General features: G+C 44.4%; 1 protein-coding gene across 2 annotated transcripts in view; it reads left to right on the top strand.

Annotated features, from left to right (window-relative positions):
* NOSTRIN (nitric oxide synthase trafficking) overlaps positions 1–17894 on the top strand; it is a 743535-nt gene that overhangs the window by 91040 nt on the left and 634601 nt on the right. For both annotated transcript variants that reach the window (XM_078681620.1, XM_078681621.1), the window contains exon 2: positions 1542–1627. In XM_078681620.1, the coding sequence (XP_078537746.1) occupies positions 1542–1627 (86 nt within the window). The remainder of the gene's footprint in view (positions 1–1541; positions 1628–17894) is intronic.

The raw sequence follows: 17894 nt of genomic DNA, 5'->3' as shown, positions 1-17894 counted from the left end.
CATTGATGGCTTTGGCTGGGAAAGGAAGAAAAGAGATGGGTCTGAAGTTTGTGAGGTCCGTTGGGTCAGCAGAGGGTTTCCTCAACAAGGGGTTGATCTCTGTGTGTTTCTATTCTTCCAGGAAGGTGGCAGAGTTGATGGGGCAGTTGATGGTGTGGCAGAGTTCAGGGGAAATGGTGATGCCTGCCTTGAAGTGGGCAGGGGTATGGGGTGCTCCGGAGTGGATGCTCTTCATGATCTTGAGGGTGTTCTCCTCTATGAGGGGGGCCCAGCTCAGTAGGGCCTGTTGGGTCCCGGCTTCGTAGGGTTCAGTGAATGTAGGTGGGGTGGGAGGGTTTTGGGTATCGAGACTGTTGTAGCTGTCGTATATCTCCTTGATCTTGCGGTGGAAGTAGGGGCCGAGGTTGTTGCAGAGGCCTTAGGAGGGGGCAATGTCTGCTGCCTCTTTGCTGGGTCTGGCCAATTCTTTGACCATGGCCAAAAGTTCCTTGCTGTTGAGTGCATTGGTGTTGATCCTTTCTTTTAGGGCTGCTTTCTTAATTGTTCTGATGAGGTGGTGGTGTGTGATGAGAGCCGTCTTGAAGGCTCAGCGGTCTTCTGGGCTCTTTTTGCTCCTCCTTCTCTTCTCGAGCTGTTAAAAGGTACTTCTGTACACATGAGGGGTAGGAGAGAACCAGCTGGCTTTCTTTGGGTGTCGCTTGCTTGTGGCTTTCTTCAGCGGGGCCAAGGTGTCGGTGGAGTTGGAGATCCATCAATGGAGGTTGTGTGCTGCGGTGTTGGCGTTTGTGGATTTCGGTGAGGGGTTTCACTGAAGGCGGTACTGCACTGTTCTTCTGTGACCTTGTTCCAGCTTCTATGAGGGTAGCAGTGGGCATGGTGGTGTACGGTGGTGTGGCTGAAGGTGAAGTTATCGCTGGTAGAGAAGATGGGGTCGAGCGTGTGTCCTTCTGAGTGGGTTTGGGAGGTGACCAGTTGTTTGAATGGCGAGGTTATCCAGCAGGGACGAGGTGTTTTTGTCATTGTAGTTGTTGAGGTGAAACTTTAGGTCGCTGAGGAGGATGTAGTCTGTGAAGGTGAGAGCGTGGGGTGTGATAAAGTCGATGATGGAATTGCTGAAGGGTGGGTGGGTTTGGGGGGTCGGTAGATGAGGGTGCCATGGAGGGTGGTGTTCGGGTTGGTCTGCACCTGGAAGTGGAGGTGCTTCATGTTGGCTGAGAGGTCGTCCACGTGGGTGGTGAGGCAGAGGGTGCTTTTGTGTACGATGGGGATGCCTCCTCCCAGTTTGTGTTGTGGTCCATTTGGATGATCTTGTAGCCAACCGGGATGGCGGTGCAAACATTTCTTTCTATAGCCTTCATGCCACATTTATCATGATAGGTCATAGGGCAGCACGATTGCTGGAAAAATGTATTTTTGGAACCAATACATAAAGTATTCTGTAATCCTCTCTATGCCCATTTCTCCATAAAGAACTGCAAATTAATGATTATATTGTTCCTGCATCACCATTCTTATTTGATATGCTGTTTATTTTCTTTCAGTATGACAGAGTGCATCGTGATCTAAAAGAGTTTTCCAAGAATGGGGAGACATTCTGTAAACAGCTCATGTCTGTACTCCAGCAACGGTAAGATATATATTTTCTGTACAGTCTACGTTTTTGTTGCCGCTGCGAACCTTACATTTGGGAATGCTTGGTATATTTCAAGCCAGCTGGATTATGGGATACATTAAAGGTAATTTATGTGTTTATACACAAATGTGTAAGACATTTGTTGCTTTGTGCAGGGCAATAGTCTTATTTAATACATGTACAACTGAAAATCTACTCTGTGGGCTTTACTAAAAAAATGCATTTATCTCATAAAACCCATGCATATGGTTGAGTGTACTAATTGTGCAGTTCTAATGGAAACATGACCAGTGGTGGCTGGTGGATTTTAAAAGTGGTAGAGCTGAAATTTGTGAGGGCGGAAATGATTGAGCATCAGCTGAAAGAGAAGGTATTTGCTGGGGCTGGTGGGATGTTCTCTCACAGAATTTTTTTTTTTATAAAAATGGCTTACAATGGTGGAATGTGCAGCATACATTCCCTATAACTTTTTGAAATAAAGGAATAGAAATAGGATATTTGACAGCATGTCAAGAAAGCATTAAAAGCAAGCCAAAAAAATACCCTAGGGATAATACCTAACTGGTCTGTTTGCAAGATGTTCGACAACTCCCAAGTCAAGCACACACTGACCCACACATAACATAAATAGCACCCAAACTGTTTCATACCTGTGACTCATTTCTGCCTTTACTGCATTTCTTGATGAAGGTAAAGACAATTTTTGAAAGAGTACATGCAAATTGTTTCTAAAAATTAGATGGTGAAAGATAGATCCATCCAGAGCATTTCACCTTTGCATTTCTGAAGCTCACATAACTCATTATACTCTATAGATTAAGGACTCCTACTCCTGCTTAGAGTACCTTTAGTACATTTAGCTCATAATTAATTGAAGTGACAAGTACCCTGTGAGAGGATGCACATTTGAGGCACTGTAAACAGTCAAATCAAAACAAAGTACAATCCCAGACCTCTTCTCATTTAGATAATTAGAAAATATCTGGTTCTTCTCACAAGAAAAGGAAGGCACCAGCTGAGAAGTCTTCCTATGAAATCATAAACAGCCAGGCAAGCCATGGGTAGAAAACCGTACCATCAACCACACCCCACTGCAGGAGCCATCACTTTCCCATATCTGAGAAATCACCAACACTAGTGCATGTCATCATGGATAGAGAAAATAAAAAATGGTTAGCTCCCGAAAGCCTTCAGAGCCATTGAGAGTATGAAAACATACATTGAACTGTTTCAGAACATGAGCACTTCTGAGGCGGAATATGTGACCCTTTAAAATGCCTGCCTTGTAGAATGTAGATAGAATTGCTCTACCAAAGATGTGGAGCAGTACACCACTTATGAAGTTCTTTAGTCTCACTAGGGGAAGGACAAGTGTTACATAAATATAAATACAAAAATCCCCAGAGAAGACTGAGCAGTTTGGATTTTGTGTCAGTCCATTGGAGAAAACATGAAGGACACCGCATTATATTTAAAGAAGATTGTTTTGTCTGCTTAGTATACTATTATACATTGTACTTTATAATGAATAAGTGTGTGTTTAACAAAAATACTTGTACTGATGACATGATGTGTACTGCACAGTCAGTGTAACAACAAACCCTCCCTGATTTAAACTCAAGTTATACACGCTAGATGATTAAGGTTCTTGCTGTTAGTGAACTATTGCATGGTCAGTGTCTACAAAGACTGATCCTGATTCACCAGCCATGATGTGTGGTATGGTGGTAAGGCTGGGCAACTGCATCTCTCTCTAGTTGTGATGACTGGCATGTAGACACTGGTGTGTGTGAGTGTGCTTTTGAAACTAGGGGTGGGTGTTGTGGCTTGGCTGTCTGGTTCGTTTCCTGGGGGCTAGGTCATGCCTCACAGTGACCCTTCAGTGTTGCGAGACAATGCTTAAGGCACAGAGTGTCTGGTAGTCTGGTTCCAGGGTCTCATACATCTTTAGACCTCGTAACTCAGACAGGCACTGCATAGTGTGGGCACTGGGGCCTTCATTGTGAGGTGACTTTCTTGATGCACAGCAACCAAGCAATCCCAAGTGGTGTAGTCTTGGCTGAACGGTACTGATGACAGGTGCCAAGGCCTAGCCACTGCGGCCAGATAGATAAACAATGGTACCTGTGTAGGGCATCACATCAGGCAGCACCTGCTGCTCACAGAGCTCTGGGAGAGTCCAGACGTCTGTAGTGCCAGTACTTGTATGTGCCACAGCCTGATGTTGTTTCTCTAACAAGGACCATCACTGTCCTGTTATGTAGTCCTTCTGGGTGTGGTGTTTGGCCGTGGGTACGTGAGGCCTTCATGTAGGATGGCTGACCAACCCACATTTTGTATGTTTGTTCTGGAATTGTGACTCCCATCCTGCTGCCCAATAGACAGGTGTCCCACATTTTTATTCCCTGCCACTTTTAACTCTCTCAAATGACATTAATTCTTTCAGTCTTTAATGAGCTGTAAAAGAAGGTAGCTGTAGGTGGCTACAGGGAGGAACTGCAGCACAGGAAAGGTCCTGCACATGCAGCTTCTGGAGAACGGACAAATGTGGAGAAGTCAATAAACAGTCATGAATTTGTGAATGAAAACCTAGTGAGTTGGTTATCCTTTGAGCATGCCCATAATATTTATTTCTTCCCCTAATCAAGTTTCAAAGTGCTGTCACATTGTCAGATGAGTAGAGGGAGGCACAGGGATAGTATGACCTGCTTAGGATCAAACAATTGGGTAAATTACTAGACCAGAGACTGTAGCACTTACTTGCTACAAAGCCTATACATTAACCACTGTATTGAATTTTGGTGAATATACTATGAGACTTGGCACGTCTTCACTCTCCATGCAATGTCAAGTCCTTTTTCTTTATCAACACGTGTACTAGCAAATTATACATTGATTCTAAATACTCCAAATCTTGTCAAAAAGGGACCTGTGAAATAAGTGCAGACAATTAAGAGGACACAATTTGACCAAATGCAAGACCTGTATTATTAACTGTATTTCCTGGTTCCACATTTTCAATTAGTCCTCTAGACCACAACTTGGGTGATGATTATGATGGCAAGGCTAAGTTGCTGCCCTTATCAGGGAAATGTCACTCTGTTGTGGGCCTTTCCATCTTTAGAATACAGGGTTTATTCCCATCATATTTAATTGAAGTGGTAAAGCTGGAGATTATATGTCACCAATCCTAGTTTTGTGACCAAAACACACCCACACCACAAGGTTCTGTGGATTCTTGACTTTATTCACAGTAAATACAAAGCGGTTGGCTTTGTTCACGCTCTCTGTGAAATAGTTTGGCCTTTGGTCCTGAGGTACAGACATTGTGTTTTGATGGGGGACTTTAACTTACACATGGATTGTGATCAACTAACTGAGAGCCATATTTTGATGGAGAGTTGTGCTTCAATGGGCCTTACGCTCTCTATTAATGCCCGACACATCTGGCCGGTCATTTGCAGGACCAAATAGTCACCTCTGGGCCCCTTGCTGTTGACCCTCCAGTTCCTCTGGTTTGGTCCGATCATTTTCTCCTCAGATTTAGATGGCCAACATTTAGTAAAATCCCTCTCAAAGAGAGCATACTTCCCCATACGGTCAGGGCTTCTTGCAAATGTAAAGCAAATTCCTTGATTAATAAGCTGGATGCCTCTAGTCCTTCTCTGACTGGCGAGTTTAATACTGACGTAGGCCTAGTTGAAGACTGAATTGAGTCCGCCTATCACTCTCTGACTGCGGAAAGCAGCACTAACAAGTCTCGGTCCAAAGTGCCTAGTCCTTGGTTTACTTCATCTTTAAAAAAATGTAAGCTCGCATGTAAATGTAAAGAAAGGCTATGGAGGACTAAATATTGTCCATCAGCTAAAGCAGGCTATAAAGCAGAGTTAGGCAAATACTACAAAGAAATTAAAATAGCAAAAAAGACTTACCTTGAAGCCAGAATCTTGAAGGCAGGCAATCACTCACGAGAGATTTTTTTAAATCGTGAGGTCATTCTCCACGCTCAAGGTAGGCTCCAATATAGAGCCTTCCACTAAGGAATGGTGTGAGACAATGGCCTTCTTTTTTCACGAAAAAATGGTGTCCATCCAGGCCAGTCTCCCTTGGAAGGGGCCAGTGCTCAAGAATTCCTTGAAGACATCGGGCCCACGTCTTGGGAAGTATGTCCTCTGGACTCTTTCAACACTATTTCTTTTGAAAATTCCTTAAGGGCACTAAAAGGCCTTAAATCGGGCTCTCCCTTGGATACTGCCCCAGCCTCCATTCTGGCATTGGGAGCAGAAGTATTCAAACCTCACATGAATAAGCTATTAAATGACTCCCTCCGAGAGGCTGTCCCCACGAAATGGAAGTTGGTCAAAGTTATCCCTTTGCTAAAAAAGGCTCAGGCCAATCCCTCTGATACGGCCAATTACAGGCTGATCTCCTTGCTTCTAGCCTTCTCGAAGATACTGGAAAAACATGTGAACCAGCAGCTATAATCCTTTCTGGAAAAGAATGGCCTGCTTCATCCTAACCAGTTGGGCTTTCACCCGAATCACAGTACGGGAACAGCTCAGAAGTTCCTGCCTTGCAGCTGGCCTGTGGACGCTGTGCCCCCTCAGCAAATTGCTTGGTAGTGAAAAATCTGGGTTTCAAACTGGACAACCAGCTGCTATTTCGCGCTCAGGTGAACACAATAGTTGGCGCCTGTTTTGCTTTGCTGCATCTTCTACCGTAATTTCTGTTTTTTCTATCGAAAGAGGCCAGACCACAGGTGATACAAGCTCTGATTATGTCAAGGCTGGTTATGGGAACAGACTCTATCTGAGTATGCTTGGCTTTATGCTGGAAACGCTTCAACTCGTCCAGAATGCAGCAGCCCGGACCTTTTTTGAGCTGCCCCGGAATTTGCTTGTGTCACACCTTCTGAGGAGCCTGCACTGGTAAGGAAAAGAATCATTTTTAAAACTCTGCTTATCACACAGAAAGCACTCTATGGGGAAGGACCTAGCTACCTTAAATGTAGGCTATCTCTCTCCTCTCCTAATAGACAGCTGCGCTCCGCTGACCAGTTGTTGGCCAATGTCCCCTGTTTAAAAAAATCTAGGTTAGGAGGTAAGTCTTTCTCCCTCCTGGAACCTTGTGAGTGGAATAAAATGCCACTTCATTTGAGACGCATTGAATCCATTCCCCTGTTTCGGAAAAAGTTGAAAACATGACTGTTTTCCTGCCCCTGCCCATCCATTTGGCATAAAAATCGTTACCTACGCTGATGACACGCAGCTTGTGGTGGCATTAAACCATCCCAAGAAGTCATCTGGCGGCCTAGGAAGCTGCCTAGAGGAAGTAGCTAAATGGAAGGAGCTCTCTTGCCTAAAACTCAATTGGGACAAGACGGAGCTTATGCTCCTTGGTAACTCGTCATCTTTCAGTTCCAAGCTGCTTCTTTGGCCCAACTGTCTTGGCCCTGCTCCAGAACCAAAAAAACAGACCAAAAGTCTAGGCATTTGGCTGGACCTCTCTCTGAGTTTTGATTACCAGGCAGCAAAACTATCGGCCACTTTTATGGCCTGTTGAGGATGTTACGCAAAATACTCCCTCTCCTCCCATTCCAGGCAAGAAGAATTATGGTCCAGGCTCTTATCCTATCTCACCTAGATTATGGGAACGCCCTTTATTTAGGACCCCCCAATCCACTATCTACAAGCTCCAGATCCTCCAAAACTGTGCAGCTCGCTTGCTCCTCCAGATCCCTTACCGGCAATCCGCAAAACCGGCACTGAAGATCCTGTACTGGCTGCCTGTCAGGAAGAGAATCTAATTTAAAGCTATGTGTATCACACATAAGTCCTTTTGGGGGAATGGACCAACAATCAGCCAATCTACGGTCACCCCATATCGACCAAGCAGAAACCTCCGCTCGGCATCCCTCTCTCTTGCCATCCTCCTGTAAGCCAAACACAACGCTGCAATGGCAGCGCTGTGATTGGTGGGGAGTCCCGGGCAGCTCCAATAGGGACACCATTTTCTCCATGTAGGCTGCATGCAGCCTACATAGAGAAAATGTAGAGTGCGCATGACTGCTTTGGTCGACCAGGGCACTCAGAGTGGTGCAAGCCACTCCTCCCCGAACCACCGGCCCCCAACCAAGCATACGCTCCTGCCCGCACCCAACCAGTCATACCCCTGCTGTATGCTTTCTACCATTTTATTTTCTGCTTCTCACACTGCGAGAAAGCAGTGGTCCGTCACTCCAACACCCTAATGGAGCGGCCGCCACTGCAACATGCCCTTTAACACCAGCTGCCAGGGAACTTAACTACATGAAGCCGAGCCACGTCACAAAATACCTCTGCATAAAGGCAAATGTATGTATCACAAGTCAGTGTTAATGTATAGCTTCTTCATAGTTTCAGACCTACGTAGCTCTTCTATCCATGACTCACTTCTATGATTACAAATGATGTGCATGCCTAGATCCCAGAGCACTTTGCTTAGCGTGTGCCCTTATTTTTTGGGCCTCACTTGGAAAACGTTTCTCTTTTCTTGAAACAAATTGGTAAATCAGGTGTTTATTTCAAGAAAATAAAACAATAAATGGCCTGACGCTCAGAGGGTCAGGCCATTGTGTTTATTCTCACACCTGGATCTGCTCCACTCTGCCAGAAACAGGACTGCGGAACAGCCACTACTTCCTGTTGGTCCTGTGGTGGACAGGCCACTGGTCACAAGTTTCTGACTGTGGAATTATCTAATGCTCTTTTTATCAGAATCCTGCTTCTCCCACCTGTGACTGACCTAGGGAAACATCAAGTTTGGCTAGGTGGACTCGTAGAGCAGTGCTGTTACTCACAATTGAGCATCTTGGCCCTGAGCTTTGGTCTAACAACATTCCCTGAGGAGTGTAGATAGGAAAAGAGTCAAGAGAAATGGTTAGATTAGAGAGTAGCAGAGTGGATCTGGGGCTAGGAAAAGCCAGGTCTTCAAACACTTTTTGAATGTGGCTTCACTTTCTATAGGGCAGAGAGAGAGTCGGAGTTGGTTCCATGCTTTCGTGTAGAGTACCATAAAGGACTTTCCCCCCAAGGGTTTTTAGTCTAAATTGTGGGAGCCTATGTAGACTCTTAGTTTTATAATGAGTAAAATTGGCACTGAGGTATTTAAATGCAGTGGAGTTGAATGCTCTGAAACCCAAAAAAGGGATTTGAAAGAGTATCCTCTTATGGATAGGCACCTAGTATCGTTTTTTTAGGTCAGTGGAGGCAGAGCTCTGCTTAGAAAGTTGCAGCACCAATCTCGCAGAGGCATGTTGAGCCATTTGGAACTTGTGGAGTAACTGCTTGGAGTATCCTGTGTACATACTATTGCAGTAATACAGCCTGGAGGTAATTAGATCAAGGCAACCATTGTCCTGGCGTTACGTGTGAGAAAATCGAAGAATTGATTTAGGAATTTCATCAAGTGGAAGCATATTCCTGCTACTACCACTGCTGCTGGGTGGAACAAGAGTGCGGTGTTGAACTTCATTCCCAGATTCTGTGCTACTTTGACAGTGGTAGGGGTGGGTAAACGTATGTGTGCCACCATTGGGTAGGTGAGAAAAGGTTGGGCTTTCCAAAAAGTAGGATTTCAGTTTTAGCCGAATTGCATTTGAGGTGGTTGTTTTGCATCTAAAGGATGACATTGGTGAGGCAGTTTTTGAAATTATGTTTGGAACTGAAAGAGCCTTTATCTAGGGATAGAATTAATTGAGTGTTGTTAGCGTAGGATGTGATAGCTGTGACAAAAGAGTTTATCAGGGAAACAAGGGGGGGGGCATGTAAATATTGAATAGTGCGGGGCTTACGGAAGTACCCTGCAAGACTCCCAGAGCCACTGCTCTTTCTGCTGACAAGAGTGGTCCTGGGGTCACCATTTGTCACCTGTCAGTAAGGAAGGATTTGATCCAATAAAGAGCCTTGTGGCAGATGCCCTATTCCTGGATTTGCTGAAGGAGTATAGTGTGGGAGATGGTATCAAATGCTACGGACAGATCAAGCAATGTCAACACCGCGTTCTCCCTGGCATCTAAGGTCATGTTGATAGTTTCGGACACCTCCAGCTGGGCTGAATCTGTAGAGGGTTTAGGTATAAATAGGTACAAAGCAGGATTTTTGGGGATGTAGTGAAATAGAGTCCTCCAGAAACGACATGAGTTGCCCATTTGCAATTCTTTCCTGTATATTGATCAGAGAGGGGAGTAGAGAGATGGGCTGGAGGTTTGACAGTATGTTGGAATCTTCTAGAGATTTTTTTGTAGGAGTTTAACTGCTGCTAGTTTCCAGAATGCGTTAAGAATTGATTAATTATAGGGTTGACTATCTCCATAGCCCTATGAAGGATAGCGGGAAGATTTCCCTAGTGAGGGTTTAGGTTAAAGAAAAAAAATTACGATTTTGAATATTACCTTTGGGTCGTATTGGGACTCTTCAATTTGGGCAGTGAAGTAAGCTTTCTTAGTTGCTTTTATTAAACTATGGTAGGATTTCAGTGTAGACTTGAAGCGGGTCAGATCCTTGGCTTTGTAGGCCTTGCGTCATTTGCGTTCAAGCTGTTTGCAGTGCAGTTTATGTTCTGCTACTGTTGTGGAGAACCAGGGTTAAAAAGATTTTCACTTGCGTTTGTTGGGGCGAACAAGGGGTGCTCGTTCATTGGCTGTGATAGAGATCCAGTCGTTAAATGGAATAAGGTTGTCTGCAAGTCTTCCAGTGAGGGTCAGGGCAGTGGTAGCCAATCGACTGATGTGATTGGGATTATCCATCATCTTCCCCCATTTGCGCAAAGTGAGTGGGTCATTCTCGGTATTGGGGGTAGGAGAAGTGTGGGTGTTGATCAGGAGTTTAAAGGGAATTAAAATATGATCTGTCCAAGATTGGATAATAGGATCATCAAGTACTAATTGAGCTGGACACACCCATTCAAGGTGTGTCCAGCTGAGTGGGTGGGTACGGACATTAACTGAGTAAGGCTGATTATGTTGACAGTATCAATGCGATTTGCTAATTCAGAATTGTCTATGGCCTCAAAAATGGTATTTGGAATCACCAAGAGTGGTGAAGTTGGTGTATTGAAGTGGACAAAGAGCCAGGGCCTCCCAGGATGGCTAGAAATGTGGGCTTTGGACCTGCAGGACGGTAGATGAGGCAGCCAGCCAAGGAGTGTGATGGGCTATTCTGCAAGCAGAATCCCAAACTTTCTGCTCCTTTAAGAGAATCTATATCAAATGTACTGCATTGAAAGATGTTGCAGAGAAGAAGGCTAGGTCACCTCCGGGGCCTTCCTGTCTATCTCGTCTGATGATTGTGTAACCTGGGGACGGGCTGAGGAAATGTCAGGATTGCACCAGGGTGTAAGCCGAGATTCGGTGATGAAAAGAAAATCTAGGTGGCGATCAGTGATTAAGTCGTGGACTTCTTGCTAGTGTTTGCTAAAGGAGCGAGTATTTGAAAGCCCACTTGAGAGGTTTTTTTGGCTGGTTATGGGAGTGGTGGTGATAGCAAATGATGGCTCTAAGAGAAGACCAAACTTGCCTTTGCAGACAATACAGAATACTGGACCCTCTATGTGGGTGTGGTTCCAATTCTGACAACAGTTGGAGACTTTATTCATGAGAGGTTTTTCGAGAAAACTGGATGAGAGTAGCTTATCTGGGGTGAAACAGACAGGGTGACTGGGGCTGGCAACATAACAAACGCGGACGGGTGGAGACTGGCTTGTCTGGCATGCCTGCTGCATGCATCCTCTCTGCATACGTACCACAAGCATGCACATAAGGTGAAATTGGTTAGGCTCTGCCTCTAGTATGCCTCCAAAGCGCACAACTAGAATACCAATCTTGAGGAAGATGGCTGCTTCTCAAAAATTGAGTAATGCAAAATAAGGTCTAAACAGATTTCTAGCCAATTGCTACAATTTCCCCAATTCTTGAATTGTATAACCATTTAAAAAGGTCTTCACCAATAATTAAAAACATTTAGATTCAACAGTAATTTAAAAAAAGAAATTCAAGTTCATCAGTGTGACAGTGTGCTGATAATTAATTTTAAAAAGGCGGCGAGTCCCATGAGTTGGAAAGTGATGTTTTAGCAGCGTTTAGGAAAGGTGCAAATGGGTTATTTGAGCAGTAGATTTAAAGTGCAGAGTGTGCAGCATAGAGTGTGCAGTAGAGTAAGGGGAATGTGTGTTGTGCCCAGTGGTCGCATCAGCACCGCAGGCCTACACATAAGGCAACTTTGGGTTATGCCCCGTCTCCCATGCACCTCCCAAGTGCACAACTAGAACAGCAACCTCGAGGAAGATGGCTGCTTCCCAAGGTTAAGTGATACAAAATAATAACAGTTTAAATATGTCTTTAATATGAGATTCAGCAGTAATTTTGTCAGTCTTAGGGTGGTCTTCCCCCGAAACCTTTTGCTTTACTCCTCCTTTTTTTAAATTCGTTTTTGTTGGCCTTAGGGCTTACACCCAATTAGCAGCCGTGACCCGTGCGGTGGGGCAGGGTGAGGGGGGAATTCGGCAGACGATTACAAGGGAAAATTAAATAAATAATTTATTTTCGTTAGTCTTCGCCGGTCGAAATCCCCTCCACCCAGCCTCACTGCCCCACCGTTCTTACCTTTCACAGGCCGTGGCTGCCAATTAGCACATTTAATTTACTTGTACTTCCCTAGCAAAGTAGTACTACAAGTTCACAGGGCCTATAAATTAAATGCTGCTAGTGAGCCTGCAAAAGAAAGGGGAAAAGGTTGAGCCTACAACCCCCTCTAGGGCCTGGCTTCACTGAAATGAGAAAAGAAATGGAGAGCTCTACCGGATAGATTAAACCATGTTTATCAGCGATAACTTGTTATTAAAAAATCGACTATATCAAACTGATCATTAATCATTTATTAATTAGCAATATTTAATATGAAATCAACAAGTCATCTTTGTTATGTAATAAAGAACGGCAATTAGAATACAAAATAGAGAAAGAGAACATTTTACTTTTGTCTACAGTTTGAACCAAAACAATAAAAAACAATACAAAAAATTGCATACATAAGAAATCTTTTGTGCAACCAAGAAAAATTACGTACATATTTTGTAATACAATCACATATTTAAATATCATGCACAATCCTTGCTAGGTGTACAGTATACAGAAATTGACAGACAAATCTATTGTTCAGGAATGAAGTACCTTCGCCAGGCTAGGCGGCTAAGATGGAGACCAGCTCATTTGAAATAAAATCAATTGTCTCTAGTAAATTAGAGCACTGGTCTTTAGCAAAGTAGGAAATACTTTTTATATTACTAGTAGGGTGAAATTCCTGGGATCTGTTGGTCGACGTGTTTCGGCCTTGCAAGTCTAGACCTCTTCAGGAGAGTGCAAGAATGTGCATTGTAGCAAAGATTGGGGGACCGTACCCTGTCCCGGAAATCTTTTGTAAAAAGAGGTATTAACCAGTTGTACATGGAATGAACCACTTTTTCAGGCTGGGATGCATGGAGTGGCAACCCGGACTGCAGTACTGTGAGATTAGCACTCTGGTCGCTTCCGCGATCTGCAAGGAGGTACGGTCGGGCTCTAAACTGAGAGCCATTCATGGAGCCAGGGAAAGTCTGTCCCAGTGCAAGACCGTGCCGTATGGATTATGCGAGCACTGCAGCAATGTTTGCATCACCATCTTAAGTAGCACCTTAACGGACAGGAAGGAAGGAATTTCAATGCACCTCGTTAGGGGGAGCACTCTAGAAACTTCTCCCACTTCAAAGTGGGCACCAGGTATAACTAGTGGACCCTCAGACCCAACTCTTCAGATCACTTCTGGACCTGTGGACTATGCCAGGAAGAAGGACTGCCCAGTTGTAAAGTCTTCCCTGCTGCCTAGGCTCTGCTTTGTTGACCAAAGACTGCTTTCATGCCCAAGGTTTGCTGATGATGCACCAGGACTCTTCCGTGAGCTGCCCTGCTGGATCCAACTTGCCTGTGTGGATCCAAGCCTCCTTGGGAATTTCCAAGGGTCAGTCGGTTGGCCCACTGTTCAAAGCCAAAGTTACATAACAAGCTTCTTTGACATTGACATAACCGTATGCATCAGGGGGCACAATGCAGCTCACCACCAACACCGTCCGAGTGCAACACATCTCATTTGACCACAAGTCGATGCAAGCTCATGCCAGCAGCTTCATCAAGTCCGTCGTTGTGTGATTCAGCTCGACGTTGGACCTCGACTCGCACCTCTTAATTGAAGAATCCTCCTTGCCAGCCGCCACTGATCGATGCAAGGCTTCCACATCTCATTGCTCTGGCCACAAGGTACTTTATTTATGCGACGCAAACAGCAGCCGGCCGTGGCTGTTGTTTGCTGGCCAGGGAGTCAGCCACTCCGTTCCCCTGCCTGCTCCATGAGGGAAGGGTTTGTCTATTACTTTTACTTCCTTGCTTCCCCTGAACACAAGTCTGGAAAGCTGGGGCTGCACACCACCTCTGAGGGGTGGGGGAGTGGCTGGGCGAAGCCTCACTCTCCCTTCTTGCTCTTAGTGACATCGAAGCCCGGGGTTGGGTTCCCGGGTCCCATTCAATAGAGCACCTGACTACTGGGGATGGAGCCCCCTGGGTCCAAAAGTGGCTCAGGAAGGGGGATACATGCGCGGTCACTTTCTATGTGTTAAAACATTTTTATTTTAAATGACTACATCTTCCAATGAATGGGACTGTTTGGTCTACTCTTTTGACACTGGAAAGTTTTCAATGAGCTACACCTAAAGCAAATGTTCTGTAGCTTCTGTACTCCTAATCAGTGTGAGCTTTTGCAACACGCTTAGCCTCCTAATGAGGGTTGCATCTGTGGAGGGTATGGGGTCTCTGAGAAGTGTTCCCCATAGGACAAAGGCTTTTGGATAATAGAGGCTTCAACTGTGTAACAGATTTGAGAGTCTGTAGCTAGTGGGCTCTCTGTGAACACAGGGTCACAGCTGTGTGTAGTAGGGACTTGACAACCTTATAGGGTTTGGGTGTCTGGAGGCAGTGGTCTCTCCATGAAGAGTTGTGCACATGACAGAACTTGTGAGGAGTGGGTACTTACCCACATAATGGGGCTAGGGTGTCTGTAGAGAGTAAACTCTCTCTGAAGAGTTTTGCACAGGTCGAAGGCTATGCGTAGTAGGGTGCTAACCACCTAAATGGAGTGGGTGCTTGGAGTGAGTAAGTTCTCACTTAAGAGCACTGCTTAGAGCAAAGGCTGTACATAGAAGGTGTTTGACCACCTTATGGGGAGTCTGGAGGGACTAGGCTCCCCATGAAGGGTTTTGCACAGGGTGAAGGTTCTGTGTAGCAGGAGCTTGGGCACCCAGTTGGACTTGTGTGTCTGGAGGTAGTGGTCTCTCCTTGAAAGGTTGTGCACATTGCAGAAGATGTGGGTAGAAGGGACTCGGCCGCCTAATGGGGCTTGGGTCTACAGGCACTGGACTACAGTCTAATCTAATTATTTTATATAAGGACATAGGTTTATGTAATTTAAGCATTACATGATTCTGTTCCATTTTGTATGTATTTACATATTTAAAAGGCTGTACTCATTTGTACAGGGAATTGAACAGCAGTATGGTAGATGACATCAGTGATCCCATCAGTGTGTCATCAATTATGTCATTTGAGATGTCATCAGTGATGCCATCAATGCCATTGAAAATTTCATGAGTGATGTCATATGTGAGGTCATAAGCAGTGCAAGGCTGGGGTGCAAGTATTAGTTAGTTCAGATACAATAACTAGTGAATTACAGTGGTTTTGTGACTTTGAAATGAAGTGACATTTTCACCAAACTATAACGTCACTTTAACATTTTCTTTTTTCGGATAATGTCTAAGGTATTTATTAACGTGCCATAGTTAACTATAATATCACTGTTCTGTGGCACCCACCTCCAGCAAAGGGGGCACCAAACCTCCTTCCCCTCAAGACCATCCAATGGAAGTGCTCATCACCATATAAAAGGGTGTCATTTTACAAAATGCAGGTCTACTGGCTTTCTCTGGGTCACCACATCAATGTATAAAAACCAGGCCTATTGACTATGGCAAGAGGTGACCACAGCAATATACATTGCGATTGGCTTTGTCAATATATAAAGGCAAATCTGTTGGGTTTGTCATGGGGTGACCACTTCATTATATGAAGAGAAGCCTATTGCCTTTGCCAAGCGAAGACCACATCAGGATACAAGGCAAACCTATTGGCTTTGTCAAAGAGTCACCATATCATTATATGAAGAGTAGCCTATTGACTTTGTCAAAAGTTGACCACATCAACATACAAGGCAAGCCTTTTTTGCTTCATTAAGGATCACCACATCAATATATAAAAGGTAAGCCTATTGGCTTTGTCAGGAGCTGATTACATCCATATACACCAAGGCCATTGGCTTTGTAAAAGGGTCACCACATGAATACATAAAAAACAACCTTTTTGCTCTGTCAAAGGGAGACCAGTCAGTGTTCAAGGCAAGCCTATTAGCTTTGTCAAGGGGTCCTCACATAATATATGAAGACACACCTAATAGCTTTGTCAAAGAGTGACCAATTAATTATATAAGGGAAGCCTATTGGCTTTGTCAAGGGGTCACAACATCAATATATTAAGGTAAGTCTATTGGCTTTATCAAAGGTGACCACATCAAAATATGAAGGCATGCATACTGGTTTTGTGAATGGGTCATTACATCAATATATAAAGGCAAGCCTTATTAGCTTTGTCAGCAACAGTAAACACGATCAGAGTCTTCCTTTTAAATTCATTGGCCCACATAATGCATCCATAAAACCAACTACAAGGGGTTGCTATTAGGAAAGGAACGCCCCTTCCTAATAGTGAGTCACAAAATACTATTTGGACACTTTGGGCCAGATGTACCACCATACCATTTTGCGAGTCGCAATTTGCGACTCGCAGAACAACATGTACAACAGTGTCTGAGACCCTGTTTGCGATTCTCAATAGGGTCGCATATTGCATGCCTCATCAATATTCATGAGGCACTCGCAATTTGCGACCCGTTGAGAATGGCAGGCCTTCCCAGGTATGGTGGCCTGCTGGGGTTAGCAGACCACCATGTCTGTGACTGCTTTTAAATAAAGCTGTTTTTTTTAATGCAGACAGTTTTCCTTAAATGAAAACGGGATGCATTTAAAAAAAAATATATGAAACGTTTTTATTTCGTTTTTTAAGGGCAGGTAGTGGTCCCTGGGACCACTAGTTGCCCCTAAAAAATATTTTCCCCTGCATTTGCTAAGGAGAAGGGGTCCCCTGCGGACCCCTTCCCTATTGCGATTACATTACCACCCTCTTGAAGAGGGTGGTAAATTGCGAGTGTTTTGTGACCTCAGTTGTGGGTCGCAAAACATTCTTACATGGCTTGTGAGGTTGCTATTAGGAAAGGAGCGCCCCTTCTTAATAGTGAGTCACAAAACACTATTTTGCGAGTCGCAAATTATTTTGCGACTCATAAATTAGTGTTAGTACGTGGCCCAGAGGATTTTTGCATGCGCAAACGGGTCATAAAACCGTTTACACTTGCAATTTACCATCGTACATCTGGTCCATAATTCATTGTCTAACATCAAAATGTTTGTTTTTTAAGGACTCCTATGTCAGCCATTTTCCTTTACTATGAGCAATACTCTGTCTCTCATGGGATTACAGGGGTTGCCCTTTTCTGTAAAAGCATATGCTGGGCAGACAGCTTAAACATAAAATTGCAATTGTACCCATCATTCAAACATTAAGAGTCCTAGCCTGTTGTGTCTCATTCCTAGGAATGCCATTTTAAACATAGTCGGAGTATCCCTACCTTGATACAGGACCTGTAAGCTGCACAAGTTGGATTGGCCCTGACCAGAAGAGCAAATTTAAAGAGCTTCCTCACTATTCTGTAATTAAGGGTTTTTAATCACTCAATAAGATTAGTTAGTTGGCACAGGCTGAGAGCGTCTCTCAAATGCCGGTCAGATTTATGCCCTTTTTTGTCACCAAATCCCATACAAATATATGTTGTGAGTGTGTGTGTGTGGCCATTGTAGTATAAGCATTGTAAATGTAAGCAAGAGTGATAGAGGCCAGTAGGTTCCATTTTAAAGCCCCACCCTGTTCATGTGAACAAGATGGGGGTGATGTTATTTTCCCAGACAGTGTAACTGTATCACAAGTGTTTCAGGAGGGAGGAGACCTAGACATTGAAGTGAGGACACAGGAGAC

Source organism: Lissotriton helveticus, chromosome 3_1 (assembly GCF_964261635.1).
Source record: "Lissotriton helveticus chromosome 3_1, aLisHel1.1, whole genome shotgun sequence".
NCBI lineage: Eukaryota > Metazoa > Chordata > Amphibia > Caudata > Salamandridae > Lissotriton > Lissotriton helveticus.
The sequence above is the reverse complement of the archived record's forward strand: the minus strand, read 5'-3'. Positions and strand labels throughout refer to the sequence as shown.